The 25,074-nt window shown below is 47.7% G+C and overlaps 1 protein-coding gene across 1 annotated transcript; it reads right to left on the reverse strand.

Moving 5' to 3' along the window:
- Nucleotides 1-676: 676 nt before the first annotated feature.
- On the reverse strand, nt 677-24,659 carry LOC121283190 (tetratricopeptide repeat protein 31-like). Its single transcript, XM_041197435.1, has 5 exons — nt 24,345-24,659; nt 7,278-7,360; nt 2,940-3,042; nt 2,351-2,556; nt 677-787 (listed from the first exon to the last, which is right to left on the reverse strand). Exons 1-5 carry the CDS (start codon nt 24,394-24,396, stop codon nt 692-694), a joined length of 540 nt encoding a protein of 179 aa, XP_041053369.1. The 5' UTR covers nt 24,397-24,659; the 3' UTR covers nt 677-691.
- Between the last annotated feature and the right edge of the window lie 415 nt (nt 24,660-25,074).

Genomic DNA, 25,074 nt, shown 5'->3' on the forward strand with positions numbered 1-25,074 from the left:
ATACAGTTACCTAGAGCAGAGTTCAGAAACAGGAGTCCTGTGTAAATACAGTTACCTGGGGCACAGATCAGAAACAGGAGCCCTGTGTAAATACAGTTACCTAGAGCACAGATCAGAAACAGGAGCCCTGTGTAAATACAGTTACCTAGGGCACAGATCAGAAACAGGAGCCCTGTGTAAATACAGTTACCAAGGGTACAGATCAGAAACAGGAGCCCTGTGTAAATACGGTTACCTAGAGCACAGATCAAAAACAGGAGCCCTGTGTAAATACAGTTACCTAGGGCACAGATCAGAAAGAGGAGCCCTGTGTAAATACAGTTACCTAATGCACAGATCAGAAACAGGAGCCCTGTGTAAATACAGTTACCTAGGGCACAGATCAGAAACAGGAGCCCTGTGTAAATACAGTTACCTAGAGCACGGATCAGAAACAGGAGCCCTGTGTAAATACAGTTACCTAGGGCACGGATCAAAAACAGGAGCCCTGTGTAAATACAGTTACCTAGGGCACTGATCAGAAACAGGAGCCCTGTGTAAATACAGTTACCTACAGCACAGATCAGAAACAGGAGCCCTGTGTAAATACAGTTACCTAGAGCACGGATCAGAAACAGGAGCCCTGTGTAAATACAGTTACCTAGAGCACAGATCAGAAACCGGGGCCCTGCGTCAACATAACACAATCCACTCAGACACTCACTTTTTTCTTAAGTCTTCGTTTCTCAGCCTTCCTTTTAGCCTGTTCTTCTTCATTAACCAATTCTTGACCAATTCTCTCTGCCTCCTGCAAAACACATCATAATGGAAGTGAAACTGCATCAGAGCACACCAACAGCATCCAAACGCTCACTGAGACCGAGACCCCACACCCGGGACAGGACAGGATCTCACTGAGACTGACACAAACCAGGGACAGGATAGGATCTCACTAAGACCGACACAGACCCGGGACAGGACAGGATCTCACTGAGACTGACACAGACCCGGGACAGGACAGGATCTCACTGAGACTGACACAGACCCGGGACAGGACAGGATCACACTGAGACTGACACAGACCCGGGACAGGACAGGATCACACTGAGACTGACACAGACCCGGGACAGGATAGGATCTCACTGAGACCGAAACAGACCCAGGACAGGACAGGATCTCACTGACACTGACACAGACCCAGGACAAGACAGGATCACACTGAGACTGACACAGACCCAGGACAGGACAGGATCTCACTGAGACTGACACAGACCCAGGACAGGACAGGATCACACTGAGACTAACACAGACCCAGGACAGGACCACACTGAGACTGACACAGACCCAGGACAGGACAGGATCACACTGAGACTGACACAGACCTGGGACAGGACAGGATCACACTGAGACTGACACAGACCCGGGACAGGACAGGATCTCACTGAGACTGACACAGACCCGGGAGAGGACAGGATCACACTGAGACTGACACAGACACAGGACAGGACAGGATCTCACTGAGACTGACACAGACCAAGGACAGGACAGGATCTCACTGAGACTGACACAGACCAAGGACAGGACAGGATCTCACTGAGACCGACACAGACCCAGGACAGGACAGGATCTCACTGACACTGACACAGACCCAGGACAGGACAGGATCACACTGAGACTAACACAGACCCAGGACAGGATCACACTGAGACTGACACAGACCCAGGACAGGACAGGATCACACTGAGACTAACACAGACCCAGGACAGGACAGGATCACACTGAGACTGACACAGACCCAGGACAGGACAGGATCTCACTGAGACTGACACAGACCTGGGACAGGACAGGATCTCACTGAGACCGACACAGACCCAGGACAGGACAGGATCTCACTGAAACTGACACAGACCCAGGACAGGACAGGATCTCACTGACACTGACACAGACCAGGGACAGGATAGGATCTCACTGAGACTGACACAGACCAGGGACAGGACAGGATCACACTGAGACTGACACAGACCCAGGACAGGACAGGATCTCACTGAGACTAACACAGACCTGGGACAGGACAGGATCTCACAGACTGACACAGACCCAGGACAGGACAGGATCTCACTGAGACTGACACAGACCTGGGGACAGGACAGGATCTCACTGAGACTGACAAAGACCTGGGACAGGACAGGATCACACTGAGACTGACACAGACCCGGGACAGGACTGGATCTCACTGAAACATTGAACCCAGCCCCAAGATAGACGGGGTCTCACTGAGACTGACAGTCCCTTTCGGGTAAAACCTGCAGTTGAACGAGACAAAACCCCTGCAGTAAAGTGCTGCGCAGTTGAATTTCTTAAGTTTACTCACCTCGGCAGACCCTCGATATGAATTGGTGTCTTGTATACTGTATGGATCTGTAATATCTTTACGCTTGGATGACAACTCTGGAATATCAGAGAGGAAATTTCGCCGCAGTCCACAAAACGTGTTCACATTGTGGTCATCATCGTCATTGGAATAGTCTTCATCTTCATAGGTGTAATCATCATCCTCCTCCTCGCTCGATTCTACTCCTAAAGGATCGACACAATCAGCTAACACACACCATTGTAAACACGAGGTTTCGAGAGCGCTTTGCAATACCTCAGGGCGCCCCCACGGTGCTTTCCAGCCAATGGCGAATGCCAACAAAAGCAGCAGCCAATTTGCACATAGCAAGCTCACACAATAAGTCACTGAGCTGCCTTCAACCACTGTATAAGCCCACCCAGAGAAAAATATTTACCAAAGAAACTGAGCGGAGGAAGGAGGACCTCACTGAATTATATGCCAGCACCGGAGGGAGGGAAAACCGGGGCTGAGGGGATTAGGGTTGCTGAAATGTGCGCAAATTCCAACAAAAGTAGAAGAAAGGTCAACACGAAGAGCCAGCAGGAATATTGCTGCCACAATTTACCAAAGCCATGATGCTCCATCCCGACAGTGTCCTCATTAAAGACGCACGGATGAACCTCCATTGGATTATTCTCTACCAGATTTTTAAACAGGCGTTCCACCCTCTGCAAGACAGAACATTTCAAAAATTACTATCAGCAATTCTCAGCTCCCCCCCCTGAGTATCTAAATCCTGGGGGAATTTTTTTTTCTTGCACAGGATGTGGGGGTCACTGCCTATCACTGCCCACCCCTAATTGTCCTTCAGAAGGTGGTGGTGAGCTGCCTTCTTGAACCGCTGCAGTACATGTGGTGTACATACACCCACAGTGCTGTTAGGGAGGGAGTTCCAGGATCTTGACCCAGCGACAGTGAAGGATCGGCGATATATTTCCAAGTCAGGATGGTGAATGGCTTGGAGGGGAACTTCCAGTTGGTGATGGCCCCATGGATCAGCTGCCCTTGTCCTTCTAGGTGCAGAGATTGTGGGTTTGGAAGGTGCTGTCTCAGGAGCCTTGGTGAATTCCTGCAGGCACCTTGTAGATGGTGCACACTGCTGCTACTGTGCATCAGTGGTGGAGGGAGTGAATGTTTGTGCATGTGGTGCCAATCAAACGGACTTTGTCCCGGGTGGTGTCGAGTTTCGATGCTGTTGGAGCTGCACTCATCCAGGCAAGTGGGGAGTATTCCAACACACTCCTGACTTGTGCCTTGTAGATGATGGACAGGCTTTGAGGAGTCAGGAGGTGAGTTACTCATTTCAGGATTCACAGCCTCTGACCTGCTCTTGTAACCACAGCATTTATACCAGTGCTTAATTTAATCCCACAATACAAAAACCCCAGGGGAGTCAGTATCCATAGAATACACAAACCTCGGAATAATCAGTATTCAACAGAATACTGAAACCCTGGGAATAATCAGGGTCCACAGTATTTGAAAACAGTGAGTCTGCTTTTTCCACTATACTTGGAAACCAGTTCCAGAGATAGTGGATGCGCTGGTAGTAATCTTCCAAGAATCCTTAGATTCTGGAAAAGTTCCAGAGGATTGGAAAACTGCCAGTGTAACACCCTTATTCAAAAAGGGCGGGAGACAAAAAATAGTTGCTCTTGGCCAGTTAGATTAACATCTGTCATTGGAAAATGTTAGTGTCTTGGATAAAGGATGCAATAGCAGAGCATTTCAAATTATATAATCCAATCAAGCAGAGTCAGCATGGCTTCATCAAGGGGAAATCATGCCTGACAAATTTATTAGAATTCTTTGAGGAGGTAACCAGCAGAATAGATAATGGGGAACCAGTAGATGTAATATATTTGGATTTCCAAAAGGCACTCAAATAAGGTACCACTCGAAAGGCTCCTTAATAAGATAACAGCCCATGGTGTTGGGGGTAGTATATTAGCATGGATAGAGGAAACGGGGGGGGGCATGGATGGCAACCTATAATAAAGTGGAGTGCCGCAGGGATCAGTGCTGGGGCCCCAATTATTTACAATATACATTAATGACTTAGATGAGCGAAGTTAATGTGCTATCGTGAAATTTGCAGATGATCCTTTAATAGGTGGGAAGGAAAGTGGTGAGGATGACACAAGGAGTCTAGAAAGGGATATAGACAGGTTAGGTGAGTGGGCAAAAAAGTGACCGATGGAATATATTGCGTGGGAAAATGTGAGGTTATGCACTTTACCAGGAAGAATAGAGGAGCTGAATATTATTTAAATGGAGAAAGACTGCAGAAAGCTGCAGCACAGAGGTACTTGGGAGTCCTTGCGCATGAATCACAAAAAGCTAACATACAAGTTCAGCTGGTAATAGGGAAGGCAAATGGAATGTTGGCCTTTATTTCAAAGGGAACGGAGTATAGAAATATGGAAGTCTTACTAAAATTATACAAGGCACCAGTTAAACCACACCTAGAATACTGTGAACAGTTTTGGTCCCCTTATCTAAGGAAAGATATACGAGCATTGGAGGCAGTCCAGAGAAAGTTCACTTGGTTGATCCTGGATATGGAAGAATTTTCTTGAGGGGAGGTTAAGTAGGTTGGGTCTGTACTCACTGGAGTTTAGGAGAAGAGGAGGCAGCCTTATTGAAACATATAAGATTCTCAGGGGGCTTGACAGGTTAAATGCTGAGAGGTTGTCTCCCCTTGTGGCAGAGTCTAGGACCAGGGGGCATAATCGCAGAGTAAAGGGTCGCCCATTTAAAACAGGGATGAGGAGAAATATCTTCTCTCAGAGGTTAGTGAATCTGTGGAATTCTTTACCACAGAGAGCTGTAGAGACTGGGTTGTTGAGAATATCGAAGGTAGAGTTAGACAGATTTCTAATGAGAATAGGAATCAAGGGTTATGGGGAAAAGGCAGGAAAGTGGAGTTGAGGATTATCAGATCAGCCATGATCTCACTGAATGGCGGAGCAGACTCGATGGGCCGAATGGCCTACTTCTGCTCCTACATCTTATGGTCTTATAGATGTCTTGAAGGCAAGGAGGACGACATGATCGGAGAAGCACAGTCAGAACAAGCAGACAGATAGGATGACGGAATGATTTATGGCACAGAAGCAGGCCATTTGGCCCCATCGTGTCTGACCGAAAGATGGTGGCTGGGTGAAAGAGAAGCCTGTGGCCCTGTGCACTGAGGCAGGGAGGAACCAATACTTGAAGGGGAGCAGGCAACCTCAGTAGAAGTGAGCGATTCAGGAACGGCTCCAGGCTCCCAATCCGGACGGGAAGCTGGAACTGTGGCAAGAGGCAAGGGGGATGGGAACTGCAGGGACTGACTGACGGTGGTATACAGAGTGGGTTGCCGGAGGTTCCAAATTTCCTGAAGTGATGTGCGAGCAGTGGAGCACCAGAAGCTGGAAGTGGGAAGAATGGGGACAAACAGTATTTAGCAGTCCCGTTATACTGGAGAACATGGCGCCATATGGTCCTCTTCAACAATGGGCACCAGAAACGATTGACACCACTGTGACACAGGCTGAGAGGCTAAGCTCAGAGGGTGAAACGGAAATCACTGAAATTTAGGTGTCACAGGAAATGGGCCCATATCCAAGATTTTAATACATTGTATGTAGATCTACAAATACACAGTGAAATCACAATGAGCCAAACTCCGATGATACAAAAATTCCGATTATGTCGACTACTCCCACCGGCAGAATATTCCATAGGACAACGCCCACAATAAGCCAGAATTCCACATTGGTAAGTCCGGATTAGCCAAACGTGTCTAAGTTTGTCACATGACCACGCCAACCAGAGTTAGACCGCACGAGCCCAAAAATCAGAGAGCACTGGGCAAGCCATCATGCGACAGAGATCCTCCTCTGAGCGAGCGCGGCTAAACCCGAGATAAAGTTAACAAGTGTTGTCAATCGGATGTCGGCTGCCTGTTCCCTCAGCTGATGCCCCCAAAGGCCACGGAGATGGTCCAGGATCTCATGCTGCAGCACGGAAACATCAAAAGCACGTTTGACTGCACTAACGACAAGGTGGACTTGTATCGTGCACGTCTGGAGACGACACACATTGAACGCACAAAAAAAAAATCAGAGCTTTTCCAGATCCAACTCGTGACATTTTTCAACGCAAAGCTCAAGATCCAGACAAGGTCAGGCTATTGCAAGGTGCGGACAAATCGAATAAAGACTTTTTCACACATTTATTGCTTTACTTTGTTTTTAATCTGGCGTTTGAAGCTGCCATTTTTGACATAGACAACGTTTGTAGGCATGCTGGGATACATAGAGTTGCACTCATGTGGGAATGGGCCTCCCCAGCTATCACAAAGCTCTGCTTTAACACAAATTGGTGGGCAGGACCCCTGGGATTCGACTCATTGGGATTTTACTCTATGTACCATCTTCTTCTCGAATTCCTCGGCAATTGTTCACTGAACTACAGTAAAGTGCCAGGACTTTTTTTTTTAACCACGGGTAGGATGAGGTGGCAGGTCTACGTCAGCCGGAACAGGGATTTAACCACATGCTGTTGGCAGTCATCTGATCCATAAACTAGACGACAAGCCAACTGAGCTAACGGTGGCCCCTCCTCCCAAAATGTTTATGGTTGCAGGAAATGCAAGCACACGTTTTCTGCAGTGGCACCGTTTTCTCTGGCTGGCACTATTTTTCCAGGTGCCCGTGAGAAGTTCATATTCTCGCTGGATCCACGCACAGGGAAGTTCAAAAACCATTCCAGCACCACACCACCCACCCCCGCCACCTCCGTCGGGTAAACGCAGGAATCACCACGAGCAATTTGGCAGCACCATGCTCGTCCCTGAACATTACCTACCACTGCATCAAAGTTGAATGGCAGGTGCCCCAACGTACTGCATCCATACCTGAGTGGTCACCGCTGGATTGTCCTGCAGGTTATGTTGGTAAACGTTGACTTTATGCTTCAATGTTGACAGGTAATGGTCTTCTGCAAAAAGAAAAAGGACACAAACTTTAGGGGAAAAACATTCCATTCCTCTAAAATAAAATACTCATCATCAGTGTCACAGTGCACTCAAGGCATCTGCAGCTTGTCTTCATCAGTCCTCATCCTTCGAAAACCTGCTGCACCCCATTTGTACTTCTCCACTCATAGTGTGCCCAGTGTGGAAGTTTACCATCCCCCACTATGAACATTCTGGGGGTTACCACTGACCAGAAACGGAACTGGACTAGCTATATAAACACTGTGGCTGCAACTGCAGGTCAGAGGCTGGGAATCCTGTGGCGAGTAACTCATCTCCTGACTCTCCAAATCCTGTCTGCCATCTACAAGGCACAAGTCAGGAGTGTGAAAGAATACTCCCCACTTGCCTGGATGAGTGCAGCTCCAACAAAACTCAAGAACCTCAACACCATCCAGGACAAAGCAGCTCGCTTGATTGGCACCCCATCCACAAACACCACCACCGACGCACAGTGGCAGCAGTGTGTGTACCATCTACAAGGTGCACTGCAGGAATTCACCAAGGCTCCTTAGACAGCACCTTCCAAACCCACAACCACTACCATCTAGAAGGACAAGGGCAGCAGACAGATGGGGACACCACCATCTGGAAGTTCCCCTTCAAGTCACTCACTCACCATCCTGACTTGGAAATATATCACCGTTCCTTCACTGTTGCTGGGTCAAAATCCTGGAACTCCCTCCCTAACAGCACTATGGGTGTACCTACACCACAGGGACTGCAGCGGTTCAAGGCAGCTCACCACCACCTTCCCAAGGGCAACTAGGGATGGGCAATAAATGCTGGCCCGGCCAGAGAGGCCCACATCCCGTGAATGAATATAAAAAAAGTCACACACCGTGGAACAAGTCTGTCATGTGGCATCTTATCAAATGTCACCCAAAATCTACCATATTTCCTTACTTTCAAACTCTGACTTTGTTAAATAGCTCAATTAAGATAGCCCAGTATGATCAACCCCTTTACAAAATCCATGTTGAGTATCCTGGATTAGCCCATGCCTCTTTCACTCTCTACTAATGCAGTCCCATGCTACAGATTCAGGAGCATTAACCATCACCGTCTGAAGAGTAAATGGCTTTCCTCACAAGCAACGAGAAAAATCTTTACCTCACGATAGGCAGATGTTAGGCAATCTAACAGGAGGTGCAAGGCCAGAATATTGGTTGGGAGCAGAGTGATACTTTAGATACAATTCTGAGATTGTTGAACAAAGAGCTATTTCAGTCTCAACAGAATTCCAGCAATTCAGTTCATGAAATGACAATAAAATCTGTTAGAATCACGATCTAAAACAAACCTAACTCCAGGCAAAAACAAAGCATATTTTTCTCATTCCTGAGGCCTCACATCTTTCAACATTCCAACACTGTCTGGGAGAAACTCCCACAGGCAGGGCTAGGATGGGGTGGTGGTGAAGGCTCACTGTCACTGAGAGTCTCAGGGGGATGAAGATTCCTTGTCACCGAGAGTCACAGAGGGATTGGGAAGAGGTGGTGGGGATGGGAGGGGCATTCAAGATTCATAACCACAGAGTCTTTGTGTGTGTGTGGGGGGGGGGCGGGCTTGAGGCGGTGGTGAAGATTCATCATCATTGAGAGACTCAGGGGCTGGGGGGCGCGAATATTCACTGTCACAGTCTCAGGGGGATGGGGGGGGAGAGATTCGGTGTCACAGTCTCAGGGGGGTGGGGGTTGGTGGAGATTCGCCATCACTGAGTGTCTCAGCGGGGTGAGGGCAATGAAGATTCACCGTCACTGAGCCTTGGGGAGTGGGGCGGTGAAGATTCACCGTCACTGAGTCTCAGGGAGTGGGGCGCTGAAGATTCACCGTCACTGAGGCTCGGGGAGTGGGGCGGTGAAGATTCACCGTCACTGAGTCTCGGGGTGTGGGGCGGTGAAGATTCACCGTCACTGAGTCTCGGGGAGTGGGGCGGTGAAGATTCACCGTCACTGAGGCTCGGGGAGTGGGGCGGTGAAGATTCACCGTCACTGAGTCTCGGGGAGTGGGGCGATGAAGATTCACCGTCACTGAGTCTCGGGGTGTGGGGCGGTGAAGATTCACCGTCACTGAGTCTCAGGGAGTGGGGAAGTGAAGATTCAGTGATGGGGGACCTTCACAGCTCCATATACCCCAATCCCCCGTGACTCTCAGTGATGTTGAACCAGGACTCGTCTGCTCTCTCAGGTGGACATAAAAGATCCCATATGTAAAGGGTCCAGCAAGGGATGGCACAGCGCTGGACCTAATTGTGGGGAATGACGCTGGACAGGTGGCTGAGGTGGTGGGGGAGCGTTTTAGCGATAGCGACCACAACATGGTACAGCTTAAGTTTGTTATCGACAAAGAAATAGACAAGTTGGAAAAAAATGCTTTGGATTAGGGGAGAGTGGATTTTAGTAAAATAAGGCAGGATCTGACCAAGGTAGACTGGGAACAGCAACTTGTGGGAGCAGTGGGGGGCATTCAAAAAGGAAATGGAGAGGGTACAGGCTAAACATGTTCCTTCTAGGGTGATAGGAAGGAGTAACAAGCTCAGAGAACCATGGATGACCAGAGATATTCAGGTTACGATGAGAAGGAAAATAGAGGCTTTTAACAGGCACAAGGGAAGCAAATAAGCGGAGGCATTAGTGGAGTACAGAAAGTGCAGGGTGGAGCTTAAGAAAGCAATTAGGAGAGCAAAGAGGGGATATGAGCAAGCTCTGGCTGGTAAAAGTAGGGAAAATCCCAAGATAGTCTATAAGTATATCAATGGGAAGAGGATAACCAGGGAAAGAGTAGGGCCCATAAGGGACCAAGGGGCCAATCTATGGGTGGAGCCAGAAGACATCGCTAGAGTGTTGAATGAATACTTCACATCCGACTTCACCCAAGAGAATGAGGATGAAGGTATGGAACTTCGGGAGAGAGACTGTGAAGTTCTGAAGCAAATTGATATAGGGAGTGACAAGGTATTGGAGGTGTTGGCAGGGTTAAAAGTGGACAAATCTCCAGGTCTGGATGATTTGTGTCCCAGACTGCTGAGGGAGGCAAGGGAGGAGATCGCAGGGGCTCTGACCCAAATGTTTAATTCCTCTCTGGCCACGGGGGAGGTGCCAGAGGGCTGAAGAACAGCTAATGTGGTTCCGCTATTTAAGAAGGGTTGTAGAGAGAAGCCAGGGAACTACAGGCCAGTGAGTTTCACGTCAGCGGTAGGGAAACTAGTGGAGAAAATTCTGAAGGAGAGAATCTATTTCCACTTGATCAGGAATAGTCAGCATGGCTTTGTCAGAGGGAGGTCATGCCTAACAAATTTGATTGAATTTTTTGAGGAGGTGACCAGGTGTGTAGATGAGGGTAGTGCAGTTGATGTAGTTTATATGGATTTCAGCAAAGCCTTTGACAAGGTCCCACATGGGAGACTTATACAGAAGGCAAATGCACATGGGATACAGGGTAATTTGATAAGGTGGATTCAAAATTTGCTTAGTTGTAGGAGACAGAGGGTGATGACAGAAGGATGCTTTAGTGACTGGAAGCCAGTGTCCAGTGGTGTACCACAGGGATCTGTGCTGGGTCCCCTATTATTTGTCATTTATATAAACAACATAGATGACCATGTGGGGGGTAGGGTTAGTAAATTTGCGGATGACACAAAGATTGGCCGGGTGATTAACAGTGAGGTTCAGTGTCTTGGGCTACAGGAAGATATAGATGGGATGGTCAAATGGGCAGATAAGTGGCAGATGGAATTTAACCCTGAAAAGTGTGAGGTGATACACTTTGGAAGGAGTAATTTGACAAGGAAGTATTCAATGAACGGCGTGACACTAGGAAGTTCTGAGGAACAAAGGGACCTTGGCGTGTGTGTCCATCGATCTCTGAAGGCGGGGGGGCATGTTAGTGGGGTGGTGAAAAAGGCATTTGGGACACTTGCCTTTATCAATTGAGGCATAGATTACAAAAGTAGGGAGGTCATGTTGGAGTTGTATAGAACCTTGGTGAGGCCACAGCTGGAGTACTGTGTGCAGTTCAGGTCGCCACATTATAGGAAGGATGCGATTGCACTGGAGGGAGTGCAGAGGAGATTCACCAGGATGTTGCCTGGGATGAAACATTTAAGTTATGAAGAGAGGTTGGATAGACTTGGGTTGTTTTCATTGGAGCAGAGAAGACTGAGGGGCAACCTGATCGAGGTTTACAAGATGATGAGGGGCATGGACAGGGTGGATAGGGAGCAGCTGCTGCCCTTAGTTGAAGGGTCAGTCATGAGGGGACATAAGTTCAAGGTGATGGGCAGGAGGTTTAGGGGGGATGTGAGGAAAAACTTTTTTACCCAGAGAGTGGTGAGGGTCTGGAATGCGCTGCCTGGGAGGGTGGTGGAAGCGGGTTGCCTCACATCCTTTAAAAAGTACCTGGATGAGCACTTGGCACGTCATAACATTCAAGGCTATGGGCCAAGTGCTGGTAAATGGGATTAGGTAGGTAGGTCAGGTGTTTCTCACGTGTTGGTGCAGACGCGATGGGCCGAAGGGCCTCCTCTGCACTGAGATTCTGTGATTCCATGGCCACAATTAAGAGGAAAAGCAGGTGATTGTCATCCAACATTCATTCCTCAAAACAACATGACAAAAACAGATTCCCTGGTTATCACAATGCTGTTTGTGGAACATCGCTTTGTGCAAATTTGCTGTAGCACTAACATCACACGTGGATTCTAGAAGGCCAGGTCTCTTAACTCTTAAATACTCAAGACTTGTTTAAAAGCAGCACCAGTGACAGAGGTAAATCCAGGAGTAAAGCAGACAGATCAACTTCTACTTCAAGTGGTCTTTCTTATCATTTGTCTCCAAGGACTCAAATCCCTCAGATGCCGACTGAACTTCATTTACTAATTGTAGTTTGCTCCAAACTCTTTGAGACACATTGCCCCTCAGATTCCCCCCTATAAAAGGCATTGTATCCATTTCGCACACAGCCCTCTACTCAGATCACTGAAGGATCAATGGCCCACAGAGCTGCAATTCCTGGGCTGCTTAGGCCTGCCATTTCACAGCATAAAAGACAAGGCAAACACAGGCAGGAAAGAGCCCCCAAAACGTTCTCTTTACCCGCATCTCCTGATGGCAAGCAGTCTCGAAAGCATCTTTATCAGCATGACAAGTCCCTAAATTCTTGTTGCCTCTTTATAACATTGAAATATTTATCAATCAAAATTGATAAATGCTTATTCTAAAGGGACTTCGCAACAGGGTCCCCTTTTGGTTGATAGACTGCCATTTTTGAAAGGGCACAATTGAACCTTTAAACTCCGAACTAAAACAAATTCAATGCTGCCTTTGGATTCCAACAAATAAGTTACTCTCAATAACAAAAGCGGTTTTAAAAAGGCCCTTGCTTAACATAAAAACCCATCTGCAAATAAATGCTGCGGTGAAGGTGGGAATTGCTGTTTGAGTCACCGATTAAAATCAGAAAGATAAAGCAGAAATGAAACTAAAACTCGAGCAATACTTGGCAAATGTACAATTCAAATGTGGCTCAGAGAACAGCAACTGGCAATGTATTGTTAACCCTTCAGCATTAGGAGTTCTACAGTCGAGATCACTGTCTCTTACTAAATAGCTAATTACTGTTTCATAAGGTTACCTCCGTTCCTGGGTGTTCTAATTTTGCTAATAATTCCTTCTGCAGAACCTTACAAATGCTTCCTGGAAGCCTTCACATACAACAGCCATAGCCACTCCCCTATCATCAGTGATGATGATGATCTCTCAAAATTCAAAACGATTAGTCAGACATGACCTACCCCTTACAAATACATGCTGACTCTCTGATGAGCTCATACTTGTTCAAGTCAGTCACTCTCTCTGGTAATGGGTGATATTAAAATAGAGTGACATTCGAAATTTTCAATATGAAGGTAAAGTTTCCGAATCGTCACATCTACCCTGCCCACTACCAGCACATAAAGCTCTTGATAATTTTAATTTTTAAATTTCTTCAGCCTTCTCTGCTCCTGTGGAAGCAGTTCCTCATCTCTGTGTCTCACTTTATAATTGAAATATTCTACTGGCCCTATTAAAGGTCTTGTCTCCCTCTATTTGCATCTCGAGGGAATTATGTGTGTGAACCCAGAGGCTTTTCTATTTATCCACATCTTTCAGTGTCTTTCCATTGAGTTCCCCCTCTTAGTGTCTCGTTTTTTTCAAGGTGAATTGCCTCAAATTTATGCACATGAAATTGTCCAGAGTTTGCCCATTCCATTAACACACCTACACCTTTGTGGAGTCTTAGACAAGCGACATTGGGATTCTGTCCGCTATAACCAAGTGTGGTCCGCGTCCAATTTCTTGGAAGGACAAGTGGCGTACAGCCAAACAAGACTGAGCAATAACAGACCTGCGATGCCCTTAGATAGCCGGGGCTACATGCACATTACACTAGGTGGATCGCCAGCTGTGGGAAACCCGTTGAACCCAATTCGTTATAGGGACTGGGAATTGTCAGTCTAAATCATCCGGAAACAGCAGGAAAAGTGCACCCGCTGTTAAATGCTGGGTAGAATCAGTTCCAACCCTTTCCCACATCAAGCAACTATCTGTGTCTTTAACATGCCAGAAGGTCTCAATCCACTTCATATCGGTAATCAAAAAAGAGAGCAAGCTAAAGCAGATACCAGACGAGGTGACCAAAGGTTTAATCAGTGGTGGGTTTTGAGGAAAGTTTCAACTTATATTTGGGTAGGGGGTGAAGCTTCACCCATTTAGCCTCACTTTTGTTTCCTGTGTTTACCAATTCTTTTTTAAGTTGTTTCAGTCCATGTGGTGTAGGTACACCCATAGTGCTGTTAGGAAGGGAGTTACAGGATTTTAACCCAGCAACAGTGAAGGAATTACAATATATTTCCAAGTCAGGATGGTGAGTGATTAGGAGGGGAATTTCCAGATGATGGTGTTCCCATGTATCTGCTGCCCTTGTGGTTACGAGTTTGGAAGGTGTTGTCTAAGGAGGCTTGATGAATTCCTGCAGTGCATCTTGTAGATGGTACACACTGCTGCTACTGTGCTTTGGTGGTGGAGGGAGTGAATGTTTGTGGATGTGATGCCAATCAAACAGGCTGCTTTGTCCTGGATGGTCTCAAGCTTCTTCAATGTTATGGGAACTACACTGACCCGGCAAGTGGGGAGCGTTCCATCACTTCCCTGTAGATGGTGGACAGGCTTTGGGGCATCAGGAGCTGAGTTACTTGCCGCAGGATTCCTAGCTTCTGACCTGCACTTGTAGCCACAGTATTTATATGATTAGTCCAGTACAGTTTCTGGTCAATGGCAACCCCCAGGATGTTGATAATTAACTCTGTTGTGGTTGACTCTTAACTGCCCTTTGAAATGGCCTAGCAAGCCACTCAGGTCAAGGACAATTAGGGATGGGAAACTAATGCTGATATGGTAAGCAATGCCCACATCCCATGAAAAGAATAAAAACCTTTGATTAGTCCCGTGTCTTCTCTGTCCTCCCAAATGCATTCCCTCTCACTTTACTGCACTGAACTGCATTAGCCTCTTTCTTCACCAACCTGATCCACTCTACTGATATCTCATACAGTCAATAACTTTCTTCCTTGCTGTCAACCACTGGGTCTGCAAATTTAACCTTGTCCTCTACGTTTCAGTAAATATCGACAGATATCACAAACAGCAAGGATCCTGGTACTGAGACCTTTGGACCCACTAGAAACAGCCTTCCAGTCACTAAACAAGCATCAAAAATTCCCCGTTGCTTCCTTTTCCCTTCTTGACTTAGGTTGTTACATTACCCACTCTCCAATCCCAAAACTGGGCAGGCGATGGTGAAGTTGTATTGTCACTGGACGGGTATTCCAGAGGCCCAGGGTAATGTTCTGGGGATCTGGGTTTAAATCCCACCATAACACAATCAAAAACTGGAATTGAAGGGCTAATGGTGACCATGAATGATGGGTATAAACCCATTGGGTTCACATGACCTTTAAGGAAAGAAATCTGCTGTCCTTACCTGGTCTGGGCCTACATGTGACTCCAGACCCACAGCAATGCGGTTGACTCTGAAATGCCCTCTGAAATGGCCTAGCAAGCCACTCAGTTGCACCAAACCGCTACAAAGTCTAAAAGGAATGAAATCACCCAGCGTGGACAACAGCAAACTCGGCCCTGTCGGCCCTGCAAAATCCTCCTTATTAACATCTGGGAGCTTGTGCCAAAATTGGGAGAGCTGTCTCACAGACTAGTCAAGCAACAGCCTGATACAGTCACCCTCACGGAATCATACCTTACAGATAATGTCCCAGACTCCACCATCACCATCCCTGCATACATCCTGTCCCGCAGGCAGGACAGAGCGATACAGTCAGGAGGGAGTTGCCCTGGAAGTCCTCAACATTGACTCCAGACCCCATGAAGGTTCATAGCATCAGGGCAAACATGGGCACGGAAACCTCCGGCTGATTACCACGTATCGCCCTCACTCAGCTGATGAATCAGTGCTCCCCAATGTTGAACATCACTTGGAGGAAGCACTGAGGGTGGCGAGGGTGCAGAATGTACTCTGGGTGGGGGACTTCAATGTCCATCACCAAGAGAGGTTCGGTAGCACCAATACTGACCGAACTGGCCGAGTCCTAAAGGATATAGCTGCTAAACTGGGTCTGCGGCAGGTGGTGAGAGAACCAACAAGAGGGAAAAACATACTTGACCTCATCCTAACCAACCTGCCTGCTGCAGGTGCATCTGTCCTTGATAATATCGGTAGGAGTGACCACCACGCAGTCCTTGTGGAGATGAAGTCCCATCTTCACATTGAGGATACCCTCCATCGTGTTGTGTGGCACTACCACCGTGCTAAATGGGATAGATTTCAAACAGATCTAGCAACTCAAGACTGGGCAGCCATGAGGTGCTGTGAGCCATTAGTAGCAGCAGAATTGTACTCAAACACAATCTGTAACCTCATGGCCCAGCATATCCCCCACTCTACCATTACCATCAAGCCAGGGGATCAACCCTGGTTCAATGAAGAGTGCAGGAGGGCATGCCAGGAGCAGCACCAGGCATACATAAATATGAGGTGTCAACCTGGTGAAGCTACAACACAGGACAACTTGTGTGCCAAACAGCACAAGCAGCAAGTGATAGATGAACCTGAGCAATTCCACAACCAACGGATCAGGTCTAAACTCTGCAGTCCTGCCACATCCAGTCGTGAACGGTGGTGGACAATTAAACAACTCACTGGAGGAGGAGGCTAACAAATATTTGGATCAAGGAACCAGAAATGGCAAAGGCACACTCAGCCCTGTCGACCCAATAAAGTCCTCCTCACTAACATCTGGAGGCTTATGCCAAAATTGGGACAGCTTCCTTACAGACTAGCCCAGCCTGACAGTCATACTCACGGAATCATACCTCACAGTCAATATCCCAGACTATTCCATCACCATCCCTGCCTACGTCCTGTCCCACTGACAGGAAAAACCCACCAAAGGTTGATGGACCCTTCCATTACTTTACTGATGATGGAGAGTAGACTGATGGGGCAGTAATTGGCCGGGTTGGATTTGTCCTGCTTCTTGTGCACAGGACATACCTGGGCAACTTTCCACATAGCCGGGTAGATGCCAGTGTTGTAGCTGTACTGGAACAGCTTGGCTAGGGGCGCAGCAAGTTCTGCAGCACAAGTCTTCAGTACTATTGTCAGAATTTGTCAGGGCCCATAGCCTTTGCACTATCCAATGCTTCAGCTGTTTCTTGATATCACATGGAGTGAATTGAATTGGCTGAATTGGACCTCTGGAGGAGGCCCCAGCATCACAGATGCCAGTCTTTAGCCAATTCAAACCAGCCAATTGCCACCCCATCAGTCTACTCTCGATCATCAGTAAAGTGATGGAAGAAGTCATCAACAGTGCTATCAAGCGACACTTGCTCAGCAATAACCTGCTCACTGATGCTCAGATTGGGTTCCGCCAGGGCCACTCAGCTTCTGACCTCACTGCAGGAGGCCCACAGGGTAGTGTCATCAGCCCAAGCATCTTCAGCTGCTTCGTCAATGACCTTCCATCCATCAAAGTCAGAATTGGGGATGTTTGCTGATGATTGCACAATGTTTAGCACCATTCTTGTCTCCTCAGATACTGAAGCAGTCCATGTCCAAATGCAGCAAGACCTGGACATATATCCAGGCTTAGGCTATCAAGTGGAAAATAACATTCATGCCACCCAAGTGCCAGGCAATGAGCATCTCCAACAAGAGAGAATCTAACCATCGCCCCCTGATGTTCAATGGCATTACCATCACTGAATCCCCCACTATCAACATCCTGGGGGTTACCATTGACCAGAAACTGAACTGGACTAGCCATATAAATACGGTGGCTACAAGAGCAGGTCAGAGGCCAGGAATCCTGCAGTGAGTAACTCACCTCCTGACTCCCCAAAGCCTGTTCACCATCTACAACGCAGAAGTCAGGAGTGTGATGGAATACTCCCCACTTTGCCTGGATGAGTGTAGCACCAATAACACTCAAGAAGCTTGACACTGTCTAGGAAAAAGCAGCTGCTTGACTGGCACCCCACCCACAAACATTCACTCCCTCCACCACCAACGCACAATAGCAGCAGTGTGTATCATCTACAAGACACACTGCAGAAACGCACCTAGGCTCCTGAGGCAGCACCTTCCAAACCCACAACCACTTCCATCTGGAAGGACAAGGCCAGCAGACACATGGGGACACCACCACCTGGAAGTTCCCCTCCAAGCCACTCACCATCCTGACTTGGAAATATATCTCCGTTCTTTCACTGTCACTGGGTCAGAATCCTGGAACTCCCTCCCTAACAGCACTGCGGGTGTACCTACAGCACATGGACTGCAGCGGTTCAAGGAGGCAGCTCACCACCACCTTCTCAAGGGCAACTAGGGATGGGCAATAAATGCTGGCCCAGCCAGCGAAGCCCACATCCCATAAATGAATCATTAAAAAAAACAATTTACAGATTGGAGGAGGATTAAACTGGTGACCAAAGTCTCTGCCATCTCCCCTCTGAACTCAAAGGTGCATCCTACCAGATTCAAGGTTTAATCCAGCTTCTTACATTTTTCCATAACCAGTTCCTTCTCTGCAGTGAGCTCTAAGAATGGTTTCATATCCTTGATGAGCTCACACACACAATCATTTTTAAAAAGGAACAATGTAAAAAAATTCTTTGTCCTGCTTTCATCCTCTACAATTCCTCCCGGTTTCATACCAGAGGTCCTGCTATAACTTTAACCATTCATGATCTACAAAATCCCTTATTTTCTCTTTCTCTCTCCCCAGCTCTGATTCTCTCTCTCTTTCCCTGGCTCCATCATTCTGTCTTTCTCTCTCTCTCTCTCGCCCCTCCAGCTCTGACCCCGCACTCTCTCTCTCCCCTCCCCGGTTCTGATCCACTCTCTCTCACGCTCTGGCTCCAGTATCCCCCTCTCTCTCCCTTCCCCGACTCTCCCTCTTTCTGACTCCGATCCCCATCCCACACCCACTTTGCCCTCTTTCCAGCTTTGACACCCTCTCTATTACGTCCTTTCTCTCCGACTCTGACGCTCTCTCCCTCTTCCCCCCACAAGAACACAAGAATTAGGAGGAGTAGCCCATTCAGTCCCCCGACTCCTGCTCCACCATTCAGAAAGATCAGGCTGACCCGATCGTGGCCAACTCCATTTTCCTGTCTACCCATCAAATCCCTTGTCGATCAAAATCTGTCCAACTCAGCCTTGCATATATTCAATGACCCAGATGCCACCGCGCTCTGTAGAAAAGAGTTCCAAAGACTAACGACCGTCTGAGAGAAAAGATTTCTCCTCATCCCTATCTTAAATGGGAAACGCCTAATTTTTAAATTGTGTCCCCTAGTTCTGGACTCCCCCACAAGGGGAAACATCCTCTCAGCATCCACCCTGTCAAGTCCCCTCAGGATCTTATACGTTTCAATATGATTGCCTCTCATTCTTCTGAACACCCGTGGATACAGGCCCAACCTCTCCCGCCTTTACTCTCACGCTAACCCCCGCATAAGAACAGAAGAAATAGGAGGAGTAGGCCATTCGGCCCCTCAAGCCTGCCCCATCATTCAATAAAATCATGGCTGATCTGCCCCAGGCCTCAACTCCTCTTTCGTGCCAGCTCCTCATTACCCTCAGCTCCCCAATATTTCAAAAATCTATCTAACTCATCTTTAAATACTTTGTGATCTGGCCTCTACAACTCTCTGGAGTAGAGAACGCCAGACATTCACTACCCTCGGAGAGAAGAAATTATTTCACAGTTATTAGGAAGGCAAATGGAATGTTGTCTCTCACAAGGGGAATCGAGTACAAAAGTGGGGGAGTTTTGCTCCAGTTGTACAGGGCATTGGTGAAACCACATCTGGAGGCTTTAAATGAGTGTCCCCTTATTCTGTAACTGTGTCCCATAGTTCGAGGTTCCCCCACTAGTGGAAACATCTTCTCAACATCTACCCTGTCAAGCCCCCTCAGAATCTTGTATGTTTCAATAAGATCACCCCTCATTCTTCTAAACTCTAATGAATAAAAGCCTAACCTGTTTAGCTGTTCTTGATAAGTCAACCCCTTCATCCCAGGAATCAGCCTAGCGCATCTCTTTGAACTGCCTCCAATGCCAGTATATCCTTTCTTAAATACAGGGACCAAAACTGTGCTCAGTGCTCCAGGTGCAGCCTCACCAACACCCTGTACAGTGGTAACATGGCTTCCCTATGCTAAAACTCCAATCCCCTAGCAATACAGGCCAAAATTCCATTTGCCTTCTTAATTACTTGCTGCACCTGCATGTTAACCTTTTGTGTTTCATGCACAAGAACTCCCAGATAACCTCTGTGCTGCACTTTTTTGGAGTCTCTCTCCATTTAAATAATAGTCTGCCTTTTGATTTTTTTTCCCACCAAAGTGCATCCAAGGAAGGTCCACTCAGTTGAGTGAACCTTCTCTGAACTACTTCTAATACAATCATATCCTTTTTTAAATAAGGAGACCAAAACTGTACACAGTCCTCCAGATGTGGTTTCACCAATGCCCTGTACAACTGCAACAAAACTTCCCCACTTTTGTACTCGATTCCCCTTGTGATAGACAACAACATTCCATTCGGCTTCCTAATAACTTGCTGTACCTGCATAGTAAGTTTTTGTGAATCAGGTACCACGACACCTCGATCACTCTGTACCAGAGTTCTGCAGTCTCTCTCCATTCAAGTACTACACTGCTTTTCTATTCTTCCTGCCACACCATATTTAATCTGCATATAGACTGAGCAAACCAAATTCGCAATAATACTGTAGCAGATGAATTCCTTCAGTGTGCAAGAGATGGTTTTTAAGACCAATACATCGAGAAGCCAATTAGGCTCTCCTAGATTTGGAACTGTGCAAAGAGAAGGGGTGAATTAATAATCTTGTTGTGCAGGGTACTTCAGGGAAGAGTGGCCATAACATGATAGAATTCTTCATTTGGATGGAAAGAGAAGAATTCCAATCCAAAACTAGAGTCCTAAATCTAAACAAGGAGAAACCACAAAGGCATGAGGGGTGAGTTGGTACGATGGATTGGGGAACTTCATTAAAAGGTGGATATGTAATGGCTAATATTTAAGGAATGATTGCAGGCATTGCACCAATTATACATTCCTTTCCGGCACAAAAACATAACAGGAAAAGCAAACTAACCGTGGCTAACAAAAGAAATCAAGGATAGTAATTTAGATCCAAAGAGGAGTCATATAAAGTTTCTAGAAAAAGTAACAAGCCTGAAGATTGGGAGCAATTTAGTATGCAGCAAAGGAGGACCAAGAGATTGATCAAGAGGGGGCAAATAGAGTATGAGAGCAAACTTGCAAGGAACATAAAAGCAGAACGTAAAAGCTTCTATAAGTTTGTAAAAAGAAAAACATTAGTGAAGACAAATGTAAGTCCTTTACAGGCTGAAATGGGAGAATTTATAATAGAAAACAAGGAAATGGCGAAGCAATTAAACAATTACTTTAGTTCTGTCTTCACAAAGGAAGGCACAAATAACTTTCCAGAAATACTAGAGAACCTAAGGTCTAGTGAGAAGGAGGAATTGTATGAATAAAACAATAGTGCTGGAGAAATTAATGGGACTGAAAGCCGATAAATCCCCAGAGCCTGATAATCTACATCCCAGGCTACTAAAGCAGGTGGCAATGGAAATAGTGGATGTGTTAGCTGTCATCTTCCAAAATTCTGTAAATTTTGGACAGTCCTGGCAAATTAGAGGGTGGCAACTGTAACCCCACTATTTAAAAAAGAGGGAGGAGAAAAGAGTGAATTACTGGCTGATAAGCCTAACATCAGTGGAGGGGAAAATGCTAGAATCTATTATAAAGGATGTGATAAAAGGACACTTAGAAAATATCTTTGGGATTAGACAAAGTCAACATAGATTTACGAAAGGGAATCATGCTTGACAAACCTACTGGGATTTTTTGAGGAATTAACTAGTAGAGTTGATGTGGTGTATTTGGATTTTCAGAAAGCTTTTGATAAAGTCCCACATAAGAGATTAGTGTGCAAAATTAAGGCACATGGGATTGGGAGTAATATATTGGCATGGATTGAGAAAAGGTTAGCAAACAGGAAACAGAGAGTAGGAATAAATGGGTCTTATTCAGAGTTGCAGGCAGTGACTAGTGGGGTACCGCAGGGCTCAGTGCTTAGGCCCAGCTATTCACAATATACATCAATGATTTGGATGAACCAAGTGTAATATTTCCAAGTTTGCTGACGACAGAAAACTAGGTGGGAATGTGAGTGGTGAGGAGGGTGTTAAGCGGCTTCAAGGCAGTTTTGACAAATTGAATGAGTGGGCAAATGCATGGCAGATGCACTATAGTGTGGATAAATGTGAAGTTATCCACTTTTAGGAAAAACAGAATGGCAGAGTATTATTTAAATAGTGATAGATTGGGAAATATTAATGTACAAAGGGACCTGAGTGTCCTTATACATCAGTCACTGAAAGGAAGTATGCAGGTGCAGCAAGCAGTTAAGAAGGCAAATGGTATGTTGGCCTTTATTACGAGAGGATTTGAGTTCAGGAGTAGGGATGTCTTACTGCAGCGGTACAGGACCTCTGGTGGACCAGATGAGATGCATCCAAGGATATTGAAGGAAGTGAGAATAGAAATGGCAGGGGAACTGGCCATAATCTTTCAGTCTTCCCTAGACTCAGGGGAGCTGCCAAAGGACTGGGGAATTGCAAACATTTCGTCCTTGTTCAAAAAAGGTCATAAGGAAAAACCCAGCAATTACAGACCAGTCAGTTTAACTTCTGTGGTGGGCAAGATTCTAGAAACAATTATTCGGGATAGAATCAGTAGGCACATGGAAAAATACGGGTTGATAATGAAGAGCCAGTATAGATTTCTAAAGAAGAAATCATGTTCAACTAACTTGCTGGAGTTTTTTGAAGAGGTAACAGAAAAGGTCAATGAGGGTAATGCTGTTGATGTGGTGTACATGGACTTGAAATTGTCCCCATGTGCAGGGGACAATTTCAACGTTTGCAGATGATACGAAGCTTGGGAGTGTTGTGAACTGTGAGGAGGACAGTGTGGAACTTCAAAAGGACAGACAAGTTGGTGGAGCAGACAGAAAGGTGGCAGATGAAGTTCAATGCGGAGAAGTGTGAGGTGATGTATTTAGGTAGGAAGAACATGGACAGACAATACAAAATAAGGGGTGAAATTCTAAAGGGGGTGCAGGAGCAGAAAGACCTGGGTACATCTATGCATAGATCATTGAAGGTGGCAGGACAGGTGGAGAGAGCAGTTAATAAAGCATATAGTAACTTAATAGGGGCATATAGTACAAGAGCAAGGAGATTATGCTGAATTTATATACTCGTTAGACCTCAGCTGGAATATTGTGTACAGTTCTGGGCACCACATTAGAGGAAGGAAGTGAACACAATGGAGTGTGGGCAGAACAGGTTTACAAGAATGGTTCCAGGGATGAGAAACTTCAGCTATGAGGATAGATTGGAGAATTTGGGACTGTTCTCCTTGGAGAGAAGGCGGCTAAGAGGAGGTTTGATAGAGATGTTCAAAATCATGAGGGGCAGACTAGTTCGGGAGAAGCTGTTCCCTCTCGTAAAAGGATCAGGAATGAGAGAGGACCAATCCCCCCCAAGTTGCTCCCCTCCACCCTCTCCCCCACTCCCCAGTTGCTCCCCTCCTCCTTCTCAACCCCCTCTCCTGGTCACTCCCATCCTCCCTCTCCCTCCCCCTCCTCCTCCCTCTCCCTCCCCCTCCTCCTCCCTCTCCCTCCCCCTCCTCCTCCCTCTCCTCCTTCTTCTCCCTCTCTCTCACCCCTCTCCCCCCTCCTCCCTCTCTCTCCCCCTCCCTCTCCTCCTCCTTCTCCCTCTCTCTCACCCCCCTCCCTCTCTCCCAGCCCCCTCCTACCTCTCGCTCCATCTCAACCCCCCCTCCTCCTCCTCTCTCTCCCCCCTTCTCCCTCTCTCTCCCCCCTTCTCCCTCCTCCCTCCTCCCTCTTCGTCTCTCACCCCCTCCTCCCTCTCCCTCTCTCACACCCCTCCTCCGTCTCCCTCCCCTCACCCCCTCCTCCTCCTCCGTCTCCCTCCCCCTCACCCCCTCCTCCTCCTCCTCTCCCTCCCCCTCACCCCCTCCTCCTCCCCCTCCCCCTCACCCCCTCCTCCTCCCCCTCCCCCTCACCCCCTCCTCCCTCTCTCCTCACCCCCTCCTCCCTCTCTCCTCTCCCCCTCCTCCCTCTCTCCTCTCCCCCTCCTCCCTCTCCCCTCTCCCCCTCCTCCCCTCCTCCTCCCTCCCTCCCTCTCCCTCCATATTTCCCCACCCTCTGCCTCTCCCTCCACCCCTCCCCGGTTTCTCACCATTCTCCAGCCACCAGATCGGGTCGGTTTGGTCGCGGCCTCTGCCGCTCATGTCGGCCGCTCCGTGGGGAGGAGAGGCCGGGGCTCCTGAAGCTGCTGGTGGTGGTGGTGGTGGTGCGGGGCCCGCAGGCCCCGGCCTGACTCGGCGATCTCCCTCCGGGATCCTGAAGCTCCGTCAGCCGCTGGAGCCCGCGGCCTCGGCCTGTCCCTCCCCCTCTCTCTCTCTCTCTCTCCTGCCCTCTCCCCGGGTCCGGGCCTCCCTCAGACTCTAGGCCCCGCGCCTCACAACAACCCGGCCGGAAGCGGAAATGGCGTGACGCGCCGTTCCCAGGCTAGCAGATCGTACTGCGCATGTCCGCTCAGCCGCTGTGACAGGTTGAACAGGTCGGCCGCCATCTTTGAGACGGGCGAAAACAGCAAGCGAGGTGGTGGGAAGGTTGACCATGGTCCTTCCGCCAAGACCTTACTTCCATTGGAGGGCAGGAAAGTGTCAGGGGTCAGTCCCAATGCCAACTCGCCATATTCTCAGGCCCCCACCCCACCTCCTTCTTTGCCTCCTGCAGGGGCAGAAGATACTGGCCATAGTTTCAAGTCAGGGTGTGGTGAGTGACTTGGAGGGGAGTTTCCAGGCGGTGGTTTTCCCTGATATCTGCTGCCCTTGTCCTTCTAGCTAATAGCGGTTGCAGATTTAGAAGGTGCTGTCTAAGGAGCCTTGGTGAGTTCCTGCAGT

Source organism: Carcharodon carcharias, chromosome 1, assembly GCF_017639515.1.
Source record: "Carcharodon carcharias isolate sCarCar2 chromosome 1, sCarCar2.pri, whole genome shotgun sequence".
Lineage (NCBI taxonomy): Eukaryota > Metazoa > Chordata > Chondrichthyes > Lamniformes > Lamnidae > Carcharodon > Carcharodon carcharias.